The sequence below is a fragment of the Scyliorhinus torazame genome, chromosome 6 (assembly GCF_047496885.1).
Source record: "Scyliorhinus torazame isolate Kashiwa2021f chromosome 6, sScyTor2.1, whole genome shotgun sequence".
NCBI lineage: Eukaryota > Metazoa > Chordata > Chondrichthyes > Carcharhiniformes > Scyliorhinidae > Scyliorhinus > Scyliorhinus torazame.
The window spans coordinates 224,503,362-224,522,547 of record NC_092712.1 but is presented as its reverse complement, the minus strand read 5'-3'; the positions used below and the strand labels follow the sequence as shown (position 1 = coordinate 224,522,547).

The following is a 19,186-nucleotide window of genomic DNA, read 5'->3' as shown; positions in this document are numbered from 1 at the left end:
CGTCTCCAGCGCAAACATTTAGACCACGTTCGGTCCAGAAGACTATCCCCTCAAAAGATTCCCCGCTCCCGGAGCTCATTTCTACAGCCGCAGAGACCAGAGACAAGGGAAGGTAGTCCTCACAATCTTCCACTGGTGCCTCACTCGAAGCCTGCGCAGGTCGTTACAGAACCGAATGGAGATAGAGACGCTGACATGACGGAGGCAGCAGACTCTGACTCCGAGATGGAGACACAGGATGCATCAGAGGGGGAATCCTCGGGTCCATGGGCCGTGGGTATACAACCGTTGCGCCGTTCATCACGGAAGCGCCGGTCTTAGTCTCGTTACACGCCGCCTGATCCAGCGCCGCGTGCAAGTGGTGTCCGGCCTGTGGCAAAACGAGTCCGACACCCTCCTTCGCCAGGGTCTTCGGTGGATTCCTTGGACTTTGTGGGGGAGGGATGTTATAACCTGCCTACTTACCATTGGCTGGGGACTAATGACAATCCCACAATCCTGTGGGAGTATGAGCTTCCCCAATGAGGGGGCGGAGAAACCATGAGTAAACTCTAAGTATAAATAAAGCAGCCCCAGTTTGGAAACAGCAGGAAGGAGTGTGCAGCAAGGGAAGTTGCTGCTGCTGTTATATATATATGTTATTGTAAATAAATGTTATTACTTTGTATCCTTAAAACCCGTGCTGGATTCTTCGTGGCCCTCACAAAATCTATGAATGCTTTCTAATAGAATTGCTTCATCTCTTAGTTTTCTGCTGTAACTCTACAAACTTTCTTGAACTAAATAAATCCGCTTCATCCGGAAATGAAAATCACTTATTGTCACAAGTAGGCTTCAATGAAGTTACTGTGAAAAGCCCCTAGTCGCCACATTCCGGCGCCTGTTCGGAGAGTCTGTTACGGGAATTGAACCATACTGCTGGCCTGCCTTGGTCTGCTTTCAAAGCCAGCGATTTAGCCCTGTGCTAAACAACCCCCTCCTCCATCTGCTCTTGTTTTTTATCAACCATCTGGCCAAAGATTGTTTCTGATAATTGAACCTCAGCTTCCCTATCTCCTCCTTCTGTCTCAATCTGGGACATTATGATTTGGTTACCACACAATCTGGGAACTCCGCTGGGTATGCTTCTTACAACACTTCAGTTGTTTGACTTTCCACTGGCTTTTCAACCACAGCAGGCACCACTCCCATCTGTGATCCAGCTATATCGTTACCCAGAATAAATTGTACCCTGAAAAAAGTAATTTTTTTGTATTACTCCTACACTACTTTTCACCGGACTCTCTAACCTTACCTTACAAAGTGGTACACTACTCTTTCCACCATTAATCCCACATATTATCACCCTTTCCAGTAATATTCCTTCCAAACCACATATCTCCTCATCTCCCACCATTAAAGATTGACTTGCTCCTGTATCCCTTCCGAGCTTAACCTCCTCAGCTACTCCACCTTGCTTGTACATGAGTAAACCTTACCCCCACAAATAAAGGGCTCAGTTTAGCTAATTTAAAAATGCGAGCCTGGATCAAGAGCGAAATCCAGATTGCAATGCGCTGCAAAATTCTGTAGAATCTCATGAGACCTTTGAAGATTCACGAATCTTGCAAAAGGCCTCTCACAAGATTCACTGCCTTCATCCTGACACCAAGTCGGGCGCAACGAGTTCGCAAAATCACGCCCAAAAAAAGATCGAGCACCTGCTTATCATCGAACATCCTGAACAGGTTGGACAATCTTTTGTATCTCTTCAGTTGCAACCATCGTTCCTTTTGCCACTTTAATAAACTCTACTGGCTTATCCTGTTTAATTGGGTCTGTCCTCCCAGTACTTTTCTTAATCCACCAACACTATGGCTTTGTTCAACTTTATTGCAAGTTTTAAGTTTTCTTATCTCTCTTCCATTATAATAAGTTTCCTTTCTATTTAAACAAATGTTCTTAAGTGATTTTCATATTTCATGGTACATATTCTGTCATTCCTGACAAGTCAAAGTTTGTACATTTACGTAGTTCCTTCTGGGTGAGGGGGCACAAACAGAGTGAGATGGGTGATATATATATATATATATATGTGTGTTCTGAGCTGGAACTTTCTGACTGTTGATCTGTTTCTTTTCCCCCCTCCACGGTGGCTGCGGTCCTTATCCACTCGTACTGCCCCCTTTCGGCACTTTGTGTTGGTCCTGGTGTGTGTCACCCAGCTTGCTGTTCCTGACTTTGCTCCCTCCCTCTCATGTTTGAGCCCCTCCTCCATGGCACTGTCACCCGTTGTCTGCCCTGCACGTTTTCTGCCCCTCCCCCACCCTTCTTCTCCCCCCCCCCCCGCCCCCCCCATTCCCCTTCCTCCCCCCTTTCCGTTATGTTTTAGTGGCCCGCCTGTGCCTATCCCCCCGCCACCCTGCTCTATTGGCTGTTGGCTACGAACAGGTCTTGGAACAAGTTGGTGAACGGCCTGCACATTTTGTGGAAGCCCTCTTCTGACCCACGATGATGAATTTTATTTTCTTCATTTGGAGGAATTCTGACATGTTGGATAGCCAGTCTGCAACTTTGGGTGATGCTGCCAATCGCTAGCCACGCTGGATTCTTTGGTGGGTGATTAGAGAAGCAAAGGCTAGGGGATTGGCCCCCCCTCCTCATGAAGAGTTTTGGCTGGTCTGAAACCCCCAAGACCACCACTTTTGGGCATGGCTCCACCCTCACTTCCACACCACTGGACATTGCTCAAAGAAGATTGTCCAGAACCCGACAAGTCTGGGACAGGCCCAAAACAGGTGGTATTGGTTGGTCGGGCTTCCTTGGCACAGTTCACATTTGTCCTCCACCTCTGGGAAGAACCTGTTCATTAGATTTCTGGTTAGGAGAGCTCTGCGCACCACCATTAGTTGCATTAGGCTTAGCCCGGTGTATGTGGAGGTGGAGTTTGCCCTTTCCAGTGCTTCAATTCAGATTTACATCTCTATTTCTATCCCTCGTTCTTCCTCCCATTTTTTTCTAGTGTTGTGGGGCGGCACGGTGGCACAGTGGTTAGCACTGCTGCCTCACAGCTCCAGGGACCTGGGTTCAATTCTGGCCTCAGGTGACTGTCTCTGTGGAATTTGCACTTCCTCCATGTCTGCGTGGGTTTCCTCCGGGTGCTCCGGTTTCCTCCCACAGTCCGAAGATGTGCAGGTTAGGTGGATTGATCATGCTAAATTGCCCCTTAATATTCAAAAGGTTAGGTGGGGTTACTAGGCTACGGGGATAGGGTGGAGGCATGGGCTTGGGTAGAATGCTCTTTCCAAGGGCCCATGCAGACTTGATGGGCTGAATGGCCTCCTGTAAAATCTATGATTCTATAATTGTGAAGGGAGGAGCTTGCCTCCTCCAACAGTCGGCCATACAGATTTCCACAGTTCCCTATCTCTAAGTTGCCCACGTCCAACAGTTCCTCTACCAGAGTGTCTCAGCGTCCGTGGGTACATCGTTGTTTCCCTACGGAGGGCGTTTTCAAGTTGTACATGTCTTAGTTCATTTCCTTTGGGCAGTTGAAACCTCTCCATCAGTTCTTTCAGCGCCGCTCGTCAGTCATTTGTCAACGTCACCCCCCGCCCTCTCTCCATCTTTTAAAAGTAGCTTCCATGAACCTGTGGTTGTTGCAGGTGAGGGCCATGGTGGACATTTTGGTCAGGCCGAAGTGTTGCCTCAATTGGTACCATGTCCGGACCATGGCTACTGCCATTGGGCTTTTTGAGTGCTTGGTTGGCAGGGATGGGAGCGCTGTTGGAACTAGGCCTCAGAGAGACATCACTGTGCAGGAACTCCCCTCCATCTTGAACCACTCTGCTCCTGGCTCCTTCACCCAACTCCTCATTCTTTCTGATGTGACCACCAAGTGGTAGAATTGTGGTCGACCTCCTTTACACTTGCAGGACTTTGTCTGCCTGCCTCAGTTCAGGGTTCTTTCCCAGTCTTGGTACCAGTACAGTTCAGCAATTATGGCCCAAGGTTGTTCTTCGGCCCTGGGCTTTGGCCAGAGTGATCTTTGGGCACTATTTCTGGCGGCTTTGGGAGTCTGTCTCTCCCCACCAGGTTTCCCAGCATTAGGGCACGTGTTCCATAGGGGTCCTGCCCTTGGAGTCCTGCCCCACTATCCGCAAGTTCTGGCACCTGGACCCTTTCTCTTGGCCCTCGATTTTCCCTTTTGTGGTCCCCTGTGCTGCCATGAACTTTGTTACCTCCGATTCCAGTGCGGACATCCGATCGCTCAGGTCCGTGGAGGCCTTCTTCAGCTTCTTTAAGGTATTCCCCTGGGCCTCCAACTGCATCTCCGTCTTGTCCGGGGCCACCTGCATGGCAATCAGTCCTCCATCACTGCCACCCTGACTGTTGTCCCCGTGGCCTCTTTTGTTCTTGTAGTTCCTTTGTGAGGAACTCCCTCCACCTGCCCACCGACAAAGGAGAGCTCCATGCACGGCCTGGTGCTCCCACTTTATCGGTTGTAGCTGGGTCCTCGTCACCTCGTATGTTCGCCATCTCCTCTGTGCATGTTTCTCGGTTTTTGTTGCCTTTAGCCTCTTTGCAGATCTTGGAGCTGCTGCTTCTAGGCATCGTTAGTTCTGCTGTTGTTAGAAGAGGGTGGGGTGATGTTTCTTCCCGATGCTGGCGGGTTATTTTTGGTTAAAGGTGCCTAAATCCAAATTCCCAGGAGGGGAACCACCTTACGTGCTCCGCTCAGCACATTCCTGTCACTGGAAGTCTAAGTTTCCTTTTTAACCTGAGGCAAACTCTCCTACTATCTCCAACTAGACAAGGTTTGACGGAAAAGATGTGGAAGTTTTTTTTAAAATCTCATCCGACTAGGGCAGCACGGTAGCAGCTGTGGCTAGCACTGTGGCCTCACAGCGCTAGGGTCCCAGGTTCGATTCCCCGCTGGGTTACTGTCTGTGCTGAGTCTGCACTTTCTCCCCGTGTCTGCGTGGGTTTCCTCCGGGTGCTCCAGTTTCCTCCCACAGTCCAAAGATGTGCAGGTTAGGTGGATTGGCCATGCTAAATTGCCCTCAGTGACCAAAACGTTTAGGAGGGGTTATTGGATTACGGGGATAGGGTGGAAGTGAAGGTTTAATTGGGTCGCTGCAGACTCGATGGGCCGAATGGCCTCCTTCTGCACTGTATGTTCTATGTATATGTTCTGGACCTTCTTTTCCTTGACGACATGTGGATTTCTAATTTCCCCAGTTTCAATCCTTCACAGGCTGAAATTGTTACCGAAAACCAAACCTTGATTTATGAACTAATTCAAAATCATCTGTCACTTCTGCTGCCAGTTGAGCAGTTTTAACCGTTTGCTCTTCGGCACAAGTTCTCACTGCTGCAGGAAATTAATCTTTAATTTTCTCCAAAATAACAGTTTCCCAAAGTGCTTCATACATTTGGTCATTTTTAATGCTATTTTCCACCTATCAAAATTGTTTTATTTTATTCTTTCAAATTCTAAATATGTCTGACCTTGTTATTTCCTTAGATTTCTAAACTTCTGTCTGGAGGCATCTGGCACTGGTTCTTTTGTACTTAAAATGGCTTCTCTCACCTCATCATGATCCCCAGATACCTCCTCTGATAGTGATGCAAACACTTCACTCGCTCTACTTACCAACTTTATTTGAACCAACAATACCCCCACATTATTTGGCCACTTCAATTACTTATCCATTTTCTCGGATGAGATTTTAAAAAAAGCTTCCACATCTTTTCCGTCAAACCTTGTCCGTGCTTCTCCCAATGCTTCAGACTCTGCGCCTCTGGCAAATTTAAATTCTGAACTATCACTTTAATTATCTCTGCCTTCCTCGCCTCTCCAGGTAAAGTCAACTGCAGCTTGTTCACCAAATCCAAAAGCTTTGTTTTACCCATCCTTTGTAAACTAATTCAAGTGACCTCTTCCACACTCAGGGAATTCTTAGCCACATAAACAGCCATTGTACCTGTCACTCCTTATTTAAAATGACAGAATTCAACACCCAAAAGCACCAATTCCCCACACTAACTGTCTTTAAATTCGATAATCCCAAACCAACCTGGGAATTATACTTCTTAATCCCATCAAGAGCCTCCAATTGTATTTTCGGATCAGACCCCAATTTATATTAGGAAACCAAATGAGACCCCGACAATTTATCAATTTGTAAACTGAGGAACGGATACTTGCTCTAGGAATGATTCCACTGACAACGAAGGATCTTTTGTATTTAAACAAACTATTATTAACACAGAATTGACCCCATTAATATCCAAAGAAAAACAGCTTTTCAATTAACAGTTAAACAATTCTCACAAAAAAAAAATAAAGGAAGGAATTTGAGCTTACTTCCCCATATATTTCTAAAATGTCAATTAAGCGAAATCCACACACACACACACGTCAAATGCCACTTATTAATACAGTTAACACTCAGCGGCTTACAGATTTCTGCACAAAGTCCTTGGGAGAGAAGCTTTCAGAAGTCAGCCTGAGGAACGACCTCCTTTCCTCAGAAACCAGAGCAGAACTATGAAACTAACAGCAACAGACACAGGGCAAGGTTGAAACACAAAACAGAAAAACAGACTCAGCCCCTCCCATGAGTGATCAAGCAGCCTGCCTAGCTATTAAACCTTAATCACAGCTTCAGCAGACATATAATCTGGATACCTTAACTGAAGGTCTTTTAGTAACATTACTGTAACAGACGCATAATATAATATTGTGGTAGTACCAGTATTGTGGTACTTGAGAGGTGGATGACCATTGGCTAGACCCAGGAGTCTACCATTGGCTGATGTACATAGCTTCGCCCTGAGAGGCGGAGTATATTAACCGATGCCGTCCCAGCAGCCTTCACTTTCTGTATCGAAGCTGCTGGGGAACAGTTCTAGCAGATTAAAGCCTATTAGTTATGACTCACCTTGTCTCAAGAGTAATTGATTGTGCATCAAATATATATATATAAAATATCCTACATTCATCACACCAGGAAGAGCAAGAGTTCTCCTCGGCGCCTCACGATAATTCTTAATACTCTCCTAATTCAGGCTCCCCTTCTCCGACCCGAACTGGAATTGCCTACGGAAACCCCACTGCCCTCACGGCGTATGTCACCTTGGGGGTATCATTCCCTACAGTCCCTGGCAGCAGCCTCCTGCTACATAAATTACCTGCCTGTCCCCTCAGCATTGACTACAGGTTTGGACAGCATGCAGTGCTGGAACATGGCACTGACTCCAATAGTTAAAATTCGTTGGGCTTTCTACCCGTTCTTCCTCAGCAGTTTACATGCTTACCCAAGTTAAAATCAGGGCGTAAAACTCATCTGGCCTCTGCATTTTTTTAAGGTAATTTTCAGCTACATTTTGGTTCACATAAGTGCATCTTTAATGGAATATTGTTACTGACTACCTTGAATCATAGAATTTACAGCACAGGAAGCTATTCAGGCCACCGAGTCTGCACCGGTCCTTGGAAAGACCATCCACCTAAGTCCACACCTCCACCCTATCCCCGTAACTCCGCCTAACCTTTTTCGACACTAAGGACAATTTATCATGGCCAATCCACCTAACCTGCACATCTTTGGACTGTGGGAGGAAACCGGAGCACCCGGAGGAAGCCCACGCAGACACAGGGAGGATGTGCAAACTCCACACAGACTGTGACCCAAGCTGAGAATCAAACCTGGGACCCTGGAGATGTGAAGCAACTGTGCTAACCACTGTTCTACCGCGCTGCCCTATATCTCAGAATGTCAAGTATGACATCATCCCACAGCCGCAGTCTATTCAAAAAGATGCTTCATGGACGGAAAGTATATCAAAATACATTTGAAAAATAAACCCATTCAACGTTTTCTGCAGAATACAGTTAAATAATTGACCAGATTATCTTGGTACTGACCATCAAAATGGACAAGATAGTCGAACATAGTGTCCTCACTCCCAGCTGGAATGCATGGCAGATCCAGCTGAATAGTCTCATGCGTTCGCAGCCAGTGCTCCATTTTCCTTCTGTCCTCTAATTCCAGTAAGGCCCCTATACTCCACATCAGTGAGAAAACATACAGTCTTTCCAAATGCTCTCGAGTCACTTCTCCACCTTGTTCCTAAAATACATTTATATATAAGTTACTACACACTGGAAACAAAAGCATTTCACTCCAACATATTTTCTATACAACATATAAATTTGAGACACTTGCAAGTGATCTCTTGATCAATAAGAAAACAAACATTTAATATGTTTAGCAAGGCTCCTGATGCACACAGAGTGGCCAGAATTTAATGCCCCTCCCTCCCCCCACCAGAAAAGGACCATAGAATTGGGTGGGAAGGTTCAGGTTGAGCTCACGTCACCTTCCTGATTACCCACCTTCCTGATTACCCCCTAATAAGACCAGGATGGGAAGGATTGGGCATGGCCTTCCCACCCAGAAACTAATGGAGACAATTACCAACAGCAGGCGGGGCCACATCACGTAGGCAAGCTGAGGTAAACCCTGGTTGGCATGCCTGTGGCCTAATGGGAAGAAGTCCCTTCTTCTCAGGCATCCTGTGCTCAATAAGAGACTTGCCAAAAGTGAGGGATGAATGCACGGGATGACCCTGTGGCCTTTAAACCAATCTCCCTTTCACTCTCACCAGAAGCTCTGTCATTGGGAGGTGGTCCCACGCCACTTACCTGTGTCTTAGGGCTCGAGTAACAATCTTCCTCTTACTGCAATATTGCGCCCAGTGGTGCTGCCACTACTGGAGAGTTGTGTTGGCCAACAGATCTTGGAGGAGGGACATCTGCCCTGCAGGAGCCGGGAACCATGACCGCAGGCAGCAGACTACGTACTTATTGGGTTTGCCAAGAAATGGCAGAGATGGAGTTGCCAATGGTTCCCCAGCTGGCAGACAGACCCACCGCCGCAACTATTAAATTTCACCCAATATGACACCTTGGGCAGGTTTTTCTGTCCGTTCAGTTTGGCGGGATTTTTCGGTCCTGACTGCGCATGTCCGTTGTGGGATTTGTGGTGGTGAGGGGTGCACTCAATAAGAAAACCTGTTGACAACCCACTCCAGCCACTGGCAAGCTTCTCTCCGCCACTGTGGAACACATCACGGAGGGAGGAGGAAAGTCCCACCCCTTATGACTGATATATCTTGCATCTTCTTTGATGTAGATACTTCATAACCTTTCCCAAAGATCTCCCAAAGATAGTATTGGTGAATCATGTTTGCAACTCATAACATTTTACTAATTATTGAAAAGATTTCCCGAAAAACACTGTGCAATAACTTCAAGAATTGGCTCCACCAGTTAACTTTGAAGAAACTATGATTTATTTCAACGATAAACAATTATTTATAGATTGCTTTAAAATGGTCTTTCCATACTCAGCTCCAGGGTCCAACTGCTGGGATAGGTCCCAACACATCCCAGTGAATTCCCAACTCCTGTCCCTGATTGGATTAGCAGGTCACATGACCCCACCATCAAAGAATGTGTCTTAAAAGGGCAAGCCTTAAAGCCTTAAAAGGGCATCCCTCCCCCATTAAGTCCTATTTTACACAGATGATAATTAAATCTCACAATTGCCAAAACAGTAACAACTGTGAACACTTTTGCACTAGTCCATCAGTAACTCAGTCTGTCTGGTGACATTTTCTGTCTCTTAGAGCGACTTAGCTCTAGTGACAGAGGTTCTTCTATTGAGTCATGATGTGGCGATGCCAGCGTTGGACTGGGGTGGGAACAGTAAGAAGTCTTACAACACCAGGTTAAAGTCCGACAGGTTTGTTTCGAATCACTAGCTTTTGGGGCGCAGCTCCTTCCTCAGGTGAATGAGGAAGGAGCTGTGCTCCGAAAGCTAATAATAATAATAATGGCTTATTGTCACAAGGAGGCTTCAATGAAGTTACTGTGAAAAGCCCCTAGTCGCACATTCCTGCGCCTGTTCGGGGAGGCTGGTACGGGAATTGAAACCACGCTGCTGGCCTTGTTCTGCATTACAAGCCAGCTGTTTAGCCCACTATGCTAAACCAACCCCAACAAAGTGATTCGAAACAAACCTATTGGACTTTAACCTGGTGTTGTAAGACTTCTATTGAGTGGTTACTCATGACCTTATTTCACAAGGACTCACTCCTTGTACCGACATTTTATCTTCCTCGGTTGCCACAGCTTCTTCAGAATAACATTCTGGACTTTAATTGCTAATCTGACAGTTCACTCCACGGGCAACACACAATACTTTCTGCTGGTGCAATTGGACCACGTCATTGCACTGTATTACAACACACTGGGCTAGTGCGTAGTCAATTCCAGCCCCACTTGATCCGAAGTCGTAACATAATTGAAATCAACAAATTAATTCTTAGAAAATATCCAAAGCCTTTGGTCTATGGCTGCCCAACGACTACAGTCACCAGGCTGGTAAATTTAAACACAATTAATTTTCATGAATAACAAGTATAATTAAACATACAACAAATACAACTGGTTAAGTATTGTCTAATAGCTAACCCCCCCCTCTTTAACTCGCCTCACCCTCTACATATACACAAGACAGACAAACACAGAGGGGTATAAAATAATGATGAAAGTAAAAGGATTATAATCTTTGTTTCAGATGAACATCTTCCATTGCACCTTTCTTTTTTTAAAATAAATTTAGAGTACCCAATTCATTTTTTCCAATTAAGGCGCAATTTAGCGTGGACAATCCACCTAGCCTGCACATCTTAGGGTTGTGGGGGCGAGACACACGCAAACACGGAGAGAATGTGCAAACTCCACACAGACAGTGAACCAGAGCCGGGATCGAACCTAGGATCTCAGCGCCGTGATGTAGCAGGGCTAATCCATTGCACCACCGTGCTGCCCCCATTGCACCTTTCTTCAATCCAGGCCTTCAGTTAGAGGTTTTAGTTTACATTTTGCCATGGTTTTCACTGTAGATTCATTCAGGTCTCAGAAAGCTCTCCTCAGGTTCAGAAAGCAGCAGATAACCTGCAGAGAGGCAGCATTTCTGGAGAGAGAGCGAGGGAGAGAGTGAGCGAGCAATACGAGAGAGCGAGAAGACAGACACTCACAGCTTCTTTCAGCATACAGGATCCGACCGACTCCATGCGTCCTCTGAAAACCATCCCACTCACCGCCTATTGCCAGGCAGAATAAGGCCTTTAACCAATTCATTGGCCACCAGACACCAATCGAACAGAATCCCCCCCGATCTCTTGGGTGCCTAAAAATCTGAGTTCTTCCGTTCAGAAGCTAAACCTCCAAAACACAGTATACTATTTTTCAACCTTTGAGTTCTTCACTTTCTTTGCTTGACTTAATGATAACCACAAAGTAAAAGAAATGGAAAATAAGGGAAACAACAGAAAGGGTCCTTACAACTGGCTATTGGGTCGGCTCCGGCCCATTCAAGTGATCTACATGCTTCTTTAAAATATTGACCTATGCTTTAACCTCACAGGACACTGGTCCTGTTCTGGCCACAACAACTCCGAGAACTAAATTTAGACTGTTATCAAAATTCTTCACAAACACAGGATCCTCCAACTCAAATGTTCTTGCACTTTTTTAAACACACCTTGGTTCCTTTTCTGGTTCCTCTGGCTTGTCTCCATCCTCCCCACTAAATTTAGGATCACCAGGCTTAACCTTGTCCTCAACTGACCCATCAGCAGCTCAGCTGGAGATACTCCAGTAGTCGAATGCGGAGTAATCCTATATGATAGCAGGAACCTAGTCAACTTTGTGCTTATAGATGGTGGCTTCTTCAAGCCATCTTTGAAAATCTGCACTGTCCTCATGGCCAGTCCATTGGATGAAGGATAGTCCGTTGCCATTCTGATATGCTTTATACCATTAAAAGTCACAGACTTCTCAAACTCGGCACTGGTAAAACCGTTCCATTGTCCAAAATGAGTAGCTCTGGTATCCCGTGCATTGCAAAAGACTGGCGCAGCTTCTCAATTGTGGCATGAACAGTTGTGGATCTCATCTCAAACACCTCCATCCACTTAGAATGGGCATCCACTAACAACACAAACATTGTGCCCATAAATGGTCCCAAATAGCTGACATGGACCCTAACCCATGGTTAACCTTGTGTTGCTAACTTTGCCTTAGTTTAATTGCTCTGTTTTATCACCTTTGCTCTTGAGTCGCCAGGTATCTTTATGATACCGCCACGTGGTTCAAGTCCGATTAATGATCAATAATCCAATACACCGATTAGTAAGATTTAAATCAAAGCACATTTATTATACACAGTAATCACTACTCATGCACAAATTCTACGTTTAAGCTACTTCTACAACTAACAGGCCTATACTTAACTTGGAACTGGCCCACCAGGTCAGGGAAACAAATGGCCTTTCATTCGGGTTCTGAGCCTGCGGGATTCGAAGTTGGTACAGGTTGGTAGCTCGGAGCGCCTATCTCGTAGCGAGCATTGAAGTAAGACTTACAGGTTCGATCGGCTGCTGAAGAGTGAAGAGAGAGCGATTTAAACTTGGGGCTCAATTCTTGTAGTCCCCAGGGGCTTCCCGCCTTTCGGGGCGGACCCTGTACCTGGTCCCAAGTGATTGGATTTTGTCCCAATCACTTGGTTCGATTTTCTCCAATGCTGGAGCGGTTCCCTGATCGATGGGCGGTCTTGAGGTGGTCGTTCACCTCCTTTTGTGTAGGCTTCTGCTGGCGCCGAAGAGTCTGGTTTTGCTTTATGTGTCTAAATGTTGCTTATTGTTCCCGGGGATTGCTCATTAGTATGCAGATGGCTGATGTTTTGTTATGCTGATGGTTGCTGGTATTGATCTTGTCTGGCCTTTCCAGAGGTAAATACACAGCCAACCTGCAGCTGCTCATTTTTGTCCTGTTGGCTGACTTTCCCATCAGCCTTTGCCGTTCGCCATTTTGAATCGGGAGTTAGCCATTTTAAGTGGCTACACTGGCCATTCTCATGAATGTAACAGAGCTGCTACAAGTAACTTCTGCTGAAATTGACACTGATCGCAGTGCTTTATCACTATTTCAATTGCAGTGTCTATGCCAGGCTGCCACATATAGCCTCTCACTAGCATCTTAACTTTAGACATGCCCAGATTGGCACTATCTAACTCTTCCAATAATAATTATCTTCCTGGCCTGGGGATGACCATTCTCTGTCCTCAGAGAACGAAACCATCCCCACAGCTAAGCTCATCTCTTCTGATGTAGTATGGTTTCATTTTCTCTGAAGTTCTCTCGTTCCACCTTCGACAAACATGGGTTTGTGTTTGTCCAGTACTTAATCTGTTGAGCCAACACTAGCAAAGAGTCTAGAAAATTCATGGTCATTCTCATCTCTTCTGGTGGTGTGGGAGGTGCATCCATCTCTGTCAAAAAGAATACGACTCAGGGCATCCACATTGGCTATTGCGTCCCTGCACGATGTTCAGTGGTGTACTCAAAGCCAACAAGAATAACACTCAGTGCTGTAACCGGGCCAGAGCTATTGGTGGAATTGCCTTATGTTCCTTGAATAAACCGAACAGTGGCTTGTGGTATGTCACGGAAATGAAATCTCTCCCATATAGATATTGATGGAACTTTTGATGCCACAGACGACAGCTAGGTTCTCTCTCTCGATTTGTGACTAGTTATTCTCTGCGTCTATGAGGGTTTGCGACGCATATCCCACAGGTCTCTCCAACCCATCAACCATTCTGTGGGTTAAAAACTGCCCCAACCCCATTGGGGGCGTGATTGGCTCCAGGAGATCAAACTAAATTGGCTAGAGATTTTTAGCATCAAAGAAGGGGGCCACTCAAGATCATCATGAAATACCAAGATGTTTTCCCGGAAGAACTGGGAAAAATGAAAGGAGTCAAGGCGAGTATGTGAACCCGCAAGCCACCCCAAGACTTTTCAGGGCTAGACCTATGCGTTACTGGAGAAGGTCGAAACAGAGTTGAAAAGGTTGGAAGACTTAGGCATCATTCAACCTGTACAATGTGCAGAATGGGCAGCACTCATTGAGCCAGTAATGAGACCAGATAAAACCATTCACATCTGCGGGAAGTACATTTTGTGCTTTTTTTTTAAAAAACTTTGACTATTTGGTACTTTCTTAAGTTATTTAATGGCCACTGCATAACATACAGTATAAGCAAATTATTTTTCATTGAATATCCTGTGAAAATTCATTGAAGCATGTAATTAATGGTTAAGAAATCTAGAACATTCATATCAATTAAAATTCTCAGCAGGAAATTCCACATTCAGTATATACTGAAATTCTAATTTACCTGAACAAAAATCAGCACTACACAATCTTACAGCATTGTAGCTACATGTAACTGTTGCAGTTACATTCCCTTCTCTAGCCATCAGTAATATTGTGGAATTTTGACTACAATCAGTAAATCAAATTCAAAATTGGCTCGGGTTTGGAAACAAAGGATAATGTGTGGATGGGTGTTGATGAGGAAAAGATAGCAGGAAAGAATAAGTCACTGGAAAACTCTTGACGTGACAGTGCTTGATTGGAAGATAAATGATTGGTAAGGAAGATCTAGCAATGATCAGACTTGTAGGTGAAAATATTTAAAAGTTGTTGTGTCTTGCGGTTCCAAGTAATTTAAAATAACCACACTTCGACACAAATCCTGGAATTGATATTGAATCTTTTTCTCAGGTCTCACCCTGTGTTGCAGTGATATATTGCTGCTTTAATACAATTGGTTAGTGCAGCAGTGAGTGATGTGGCATTCTGTATATGCATGCACATAACAATAAAGCTCCTAAATCTTTACAACAAATGGAACAACAGAACAAAAAGGCAATTCAATAGATGTCTCGATCCTTGAGGTCAACAATGATCTAAACACTCAGTGGTGCAGCAGAATACTCACCTTTGGGATGGAGAATAGAGAAAAGATCTGATTCTGCAAAGTGCTTTGTTGGGGTCGTGTTACGATCCCAGTTGGCGCTACTATTGGACAGGAAGATTCCAGAATGGAACACTGGCTCAAAAGATCGTAACTTTTTTTTTTAAGAAGACATGAAGGAGCAGAATCACAGGATTTCTAATTAATTTTTAAACAAGGAAAAAATATTTATTAAACATGAATATTTTGATTATAATACACCTTTACTTGCCCCATAGCTTTAGAAATGTATTCAGTTTTCAACGATAACACTCCACTCTGAAATCAAATAGTCAATGCCACTCAACTGATCTGCCATGGATTTCTTCTCACATTACCCCCAGATGATTGTCACTTGAGTGTTTCCATACCCCACTCCCAAAAACCTCACGCTTTAAAATCTTCTTTCAAACATTTTTTTCCATCAGCTGTATTGTTAAGAATCTATCTCCAGGTTTTCCAAATATTCTTTCAAACAAAGCTTCCACTCCACTGTTCTGATAAATAATCCAGTTCCAGGTTTTCTAGCTCTCCTTTCCAATTTCCTTTGTCTTAACTTCTGAAGTCCAGCCACCAATTTCCATAATTATTTCAAATAACGTCTCACAAACAACAATGTCATTGTTACGACTTGATTTCATTTTACTGGAGTACATGATCTTCTCATCTTTGGTAGGCATATTGAATATATAAATTCAAATCGTGAATGAGGCTATAAACCAATAACTAATTTTACTTGGTACAAACAAAATACTTAAAATATTTATTGTCTCTATGCGTCACCTTGAAATGCCACAATGACAAAGATGCATCTTCTGTGCTATGTCTCATCATATAAACTTAAACTGCTTTTGTAAGAGTTGACTTTCTACAAGCTGAATTGCTATCACAGAGTTACTGAGCGAGCCCAGTGTCCCCGCTGGCTAAATGATTAGAAACCTCAGCAACATATAAGCTCCTGGCCGCAGAGCTGACCATCAGATATGACAATTACCATTGGTCCTGTTTCTCTCATAGATCTGACCCATAACTTCACATGGCCACAGATGGCAAGCAAAACTATTAGTTCAGGATGTCAATTATCAAAGATGAATGGGAATGTAAAAGCTGGCTTGATTTATTGATTGCTGTCAAATACTTAAAATTACTTATACAAAAGTAAAATACTGTGGGTTATGAGAATCTGAAATCAAAACAGAAAATTCAGGGGAGGTATCATCAGTGGCGAGAGAAACAGGAATGAACATCGCAGGTCAATAACATTTCATCAAAATTGGAAAACATGAGGAAAGTAATAGGTTTGGAGCAAGTACAGAGATAGGGAAAGGGAAGGGGGAGGAAAATAATAAAAGGGAAGATCCGTGATAATGGGGAAGACAGGAAAATTCAAATGACAAAAGAGGTGATGGCGCAAGGCAAAAGAGGATGGGAAAGAAAGGCTGTGTACTGAGGCGGTGTTAATGGGAAAAGCAGAACCATAATTACCAACATCTGTCATTCAATCAAACAAAATAAAATGGGGTCAGTGATTACGATCTGAAATTTTTAAGCTCAGTATTGAGCCTGGAAGGCTAATCAAAAGATAAGGGGTTGTTCCTCAAGCTTACGCTTCTTTGGAACAGTCCGAGGACAGAGAGGTCAGAGTGGAAGGGAAGTGGAGAATTAAGATGACAGGTGACTGGCTTGATAATTAAATGCTCTGAAAAGTCATTCCAAAGTGCAGGAGATCACATCATGAGCAGCGAATACAGCAGCTTTAATTGAACGAAAGACAAGTAAATCTCTGGCTTACATGGAAGGAATATTAGGGCCTTAGACCATGAAACAGTCAGGTATCGCATAAATGGAGAATTAAAGTCAAATCCAGATGCAGCTGAATTTGGTTTTTTTATGTATTGTACAATTGCTTCATTGATGGTGAAACTAAGATGGTTCAGATGAAGTGATATAGAATCTTACTGGGTAAGTAAATTGTTATGATATAGTCTGAATACATTGACTCACCTTTGGGGGAATAAGGCCATCAAGCATGTTAATGCTTTGCATGATGATAAAAGCTTCCAACATTTCCATCTTATATTCCAGTGACTGGATACTAAAACGATACAGCTCAGCAAAGGATTCTGCAAATAACTTCCGTAAAATCTCGGCTGCCTGTTGTGACCGTTTCTTCAACCAACCCTAAGTCAAATCAGTCAAAGTATAACATTTCCAGAATTTCCGAGGCTTCATAGACTTATAACATATGGACTTTCACACAGAAGAAGGCAAAGCCTGTCACAACTCGCCATTGTTGACAAGTTATAAGTGCAGATACAAACTTTGTCGTGAGATATACTAGGTGAAACTTGGAACTTCCATTAGGCTTTAGCACAGTGGGCTAAATAGCAGGCTTGCAATGCAGAACAATGCCAGCAACGTGGGTTGAATTCCCGTACCCGCCTCCCCGAACAGGTGCCGGAATGTGACGACTAGGGGCTTTTCACAGTAACCTCATTGAAGCCTACTTGTGACAATAAATGATTATTTTTATTATTATTATTCAACAGTGGCAGAAAATGCCCAGTCAGCCGAATTGGGCAGGGTGAATAACCGTTGCCTGATCTAATTGCCCAATCATGGAAACTGAGCGAGCCTTTAAAAACTGGTGGGTGAGGTTCGGATCCAGAAGACCTTCCCTGATTTCCAAAAGATCCCATTTTATCAGATAGGGAAAAGGGGTGGGGCATGACTCACATAAGAGGGAAATCCGAGCTCAGCTGGACCATTTGAAATCAGTGCGGAGTTCAAACAGACCTCATTTTCGCTTTAGCAAGATTTTTAACCCAAAGTGTGTGTTCCGAATATTTAGAATAGATGTCAATGCTGTGAAGGACGAATAAGGCCATAAGATGTGGGAGCAGAAGTGAGCCATTCGGCCCATTGAGTCAGCTCCACCATTCAATTAGATCATGACTGATCTGATATAATCCTCAACTCCACTTTCTCGTGTTATCCCCACAGCCCTTGCTTTCCTTACTGATTCAAAATCGGCCCATCTCAACCTTCAAGCTAAAAGTTAACAAAGGGCTGTCTGTGGCAGTGAGAGTTGTAAAAAACAGTTTTTGCAGTTACAATAATGGTTTGCTGACATTACCCCCAAGCCATAATGCTTAGCTGCTTTCCACAACACAGAGGGTAGTGGATGCCTGGAACTTGCTGCCGGAGGAGGTGGTGGAAGCAGGGACAATAGTGACATTTAAGGGGCATCTTGACAAATACATGAATAGGATGGGAATAGAGGGATACGGACCCAGGAAGTGTAGAAGATTTTAGGTTAGAAGGGCAGCATGGTCGGCGCAGGGCCGAAGGGCCTGTTCCTGTGCTGTACTTTTCTTTGTTCTTTGTTCTTAACCTATTATTATTCTAATAGGAAATCTGTTAATCAGTGAGATTAGTGTGGAGTTATGAATACAAGGCTGTTTACTTTTAATAACAGATTGAGGACTTGAAGCAACTTCAATATTTTGAATTTTTCTTTTACGATAGTAAAGGCTGTAATACATATTTAGACTGTTATTTCATTTAATCACAACATGGCCCGAGTGGTGGTGGATATTGGGTGAGTTGGCATGGAGGATGTACGGACAAAGAAGGGTGGGTGGATTGAAATAAGTTGGTATTAAGTTGACATGAGAGCTAAAAGGAGCCATGTTGCGGGGGGTATGAGTTGGCCTGGAGGGTATGAGAGGCCATTGAGGATGCATAGATGGATAGGTTGGCATGAGTGAGCATGGATTGGCATGAAGAATGTGTATGAGGCTGAGAGGCAGAGGGCCTAATGTTTAACAAAACAACTCTGATGAGGTCTGCCTTTTAAACAAGGAGCCTCAACCTGACTCTGTCCCACACCCACACCCCAGAACAACGGTCCTGCCATTCAGGTGAATTACTCCTGAAGCCCACATATAAACTGGGAGATTTCTGCCTCACGCTACCCATCTCGGAGTGAAATTTCAACCAATTGTCACCTATTTTACACCCGCAACACAATTCAAACTTCCAAGAATGATTTCTGTGAAATATCACTTAATTTCTTTGCAGATATGGCATTGACTTCAATTTTCAATGCTAGCTGTGTTCAAACACTCTGCGGGGGCCCTCCCTCTCGTGATGGTGTACTGACTGTGGAAATTCAACATCATATGTTACAACAAAAACAATTTAAGCTTAATAAAGTTTTAGTACCTTAACAGGTTCCCTGTCCTGAAAAATAAAAATGTAA

The 19,186-nt window shown here is 44.2% G+C and overlaps 1 protein-coding gene across 1 annotated transcript in view; it reads right to left on the bottom strand.

The window, feature by feature from the left end:
- dnah5 (dynein, axonemal, heavy chain 5) overlaps window positions 1-19,186 on the bottom strand; it is a 521,599-nt gene that overhangs the window by 230,929 nt on the left and 271,484 nt on the right. Inside the window, exons 44-45 of the mRNA XM_072509474.1 lie at window positions 16,927-17,103; window positions 7,913-8,117 (exon numbers count right to left, since the gene is read on the bottom strand). Of these exons, the coding sequence (XP_072365575.1) occupies window positions 7,913-8,117; window positions 16,927-17,103 (382 nt within the window). The remainder of the gene's footprint in view (window positions 1-7,912; window positions 8,118-16,926; window positions 17,104-19,186) is intronic.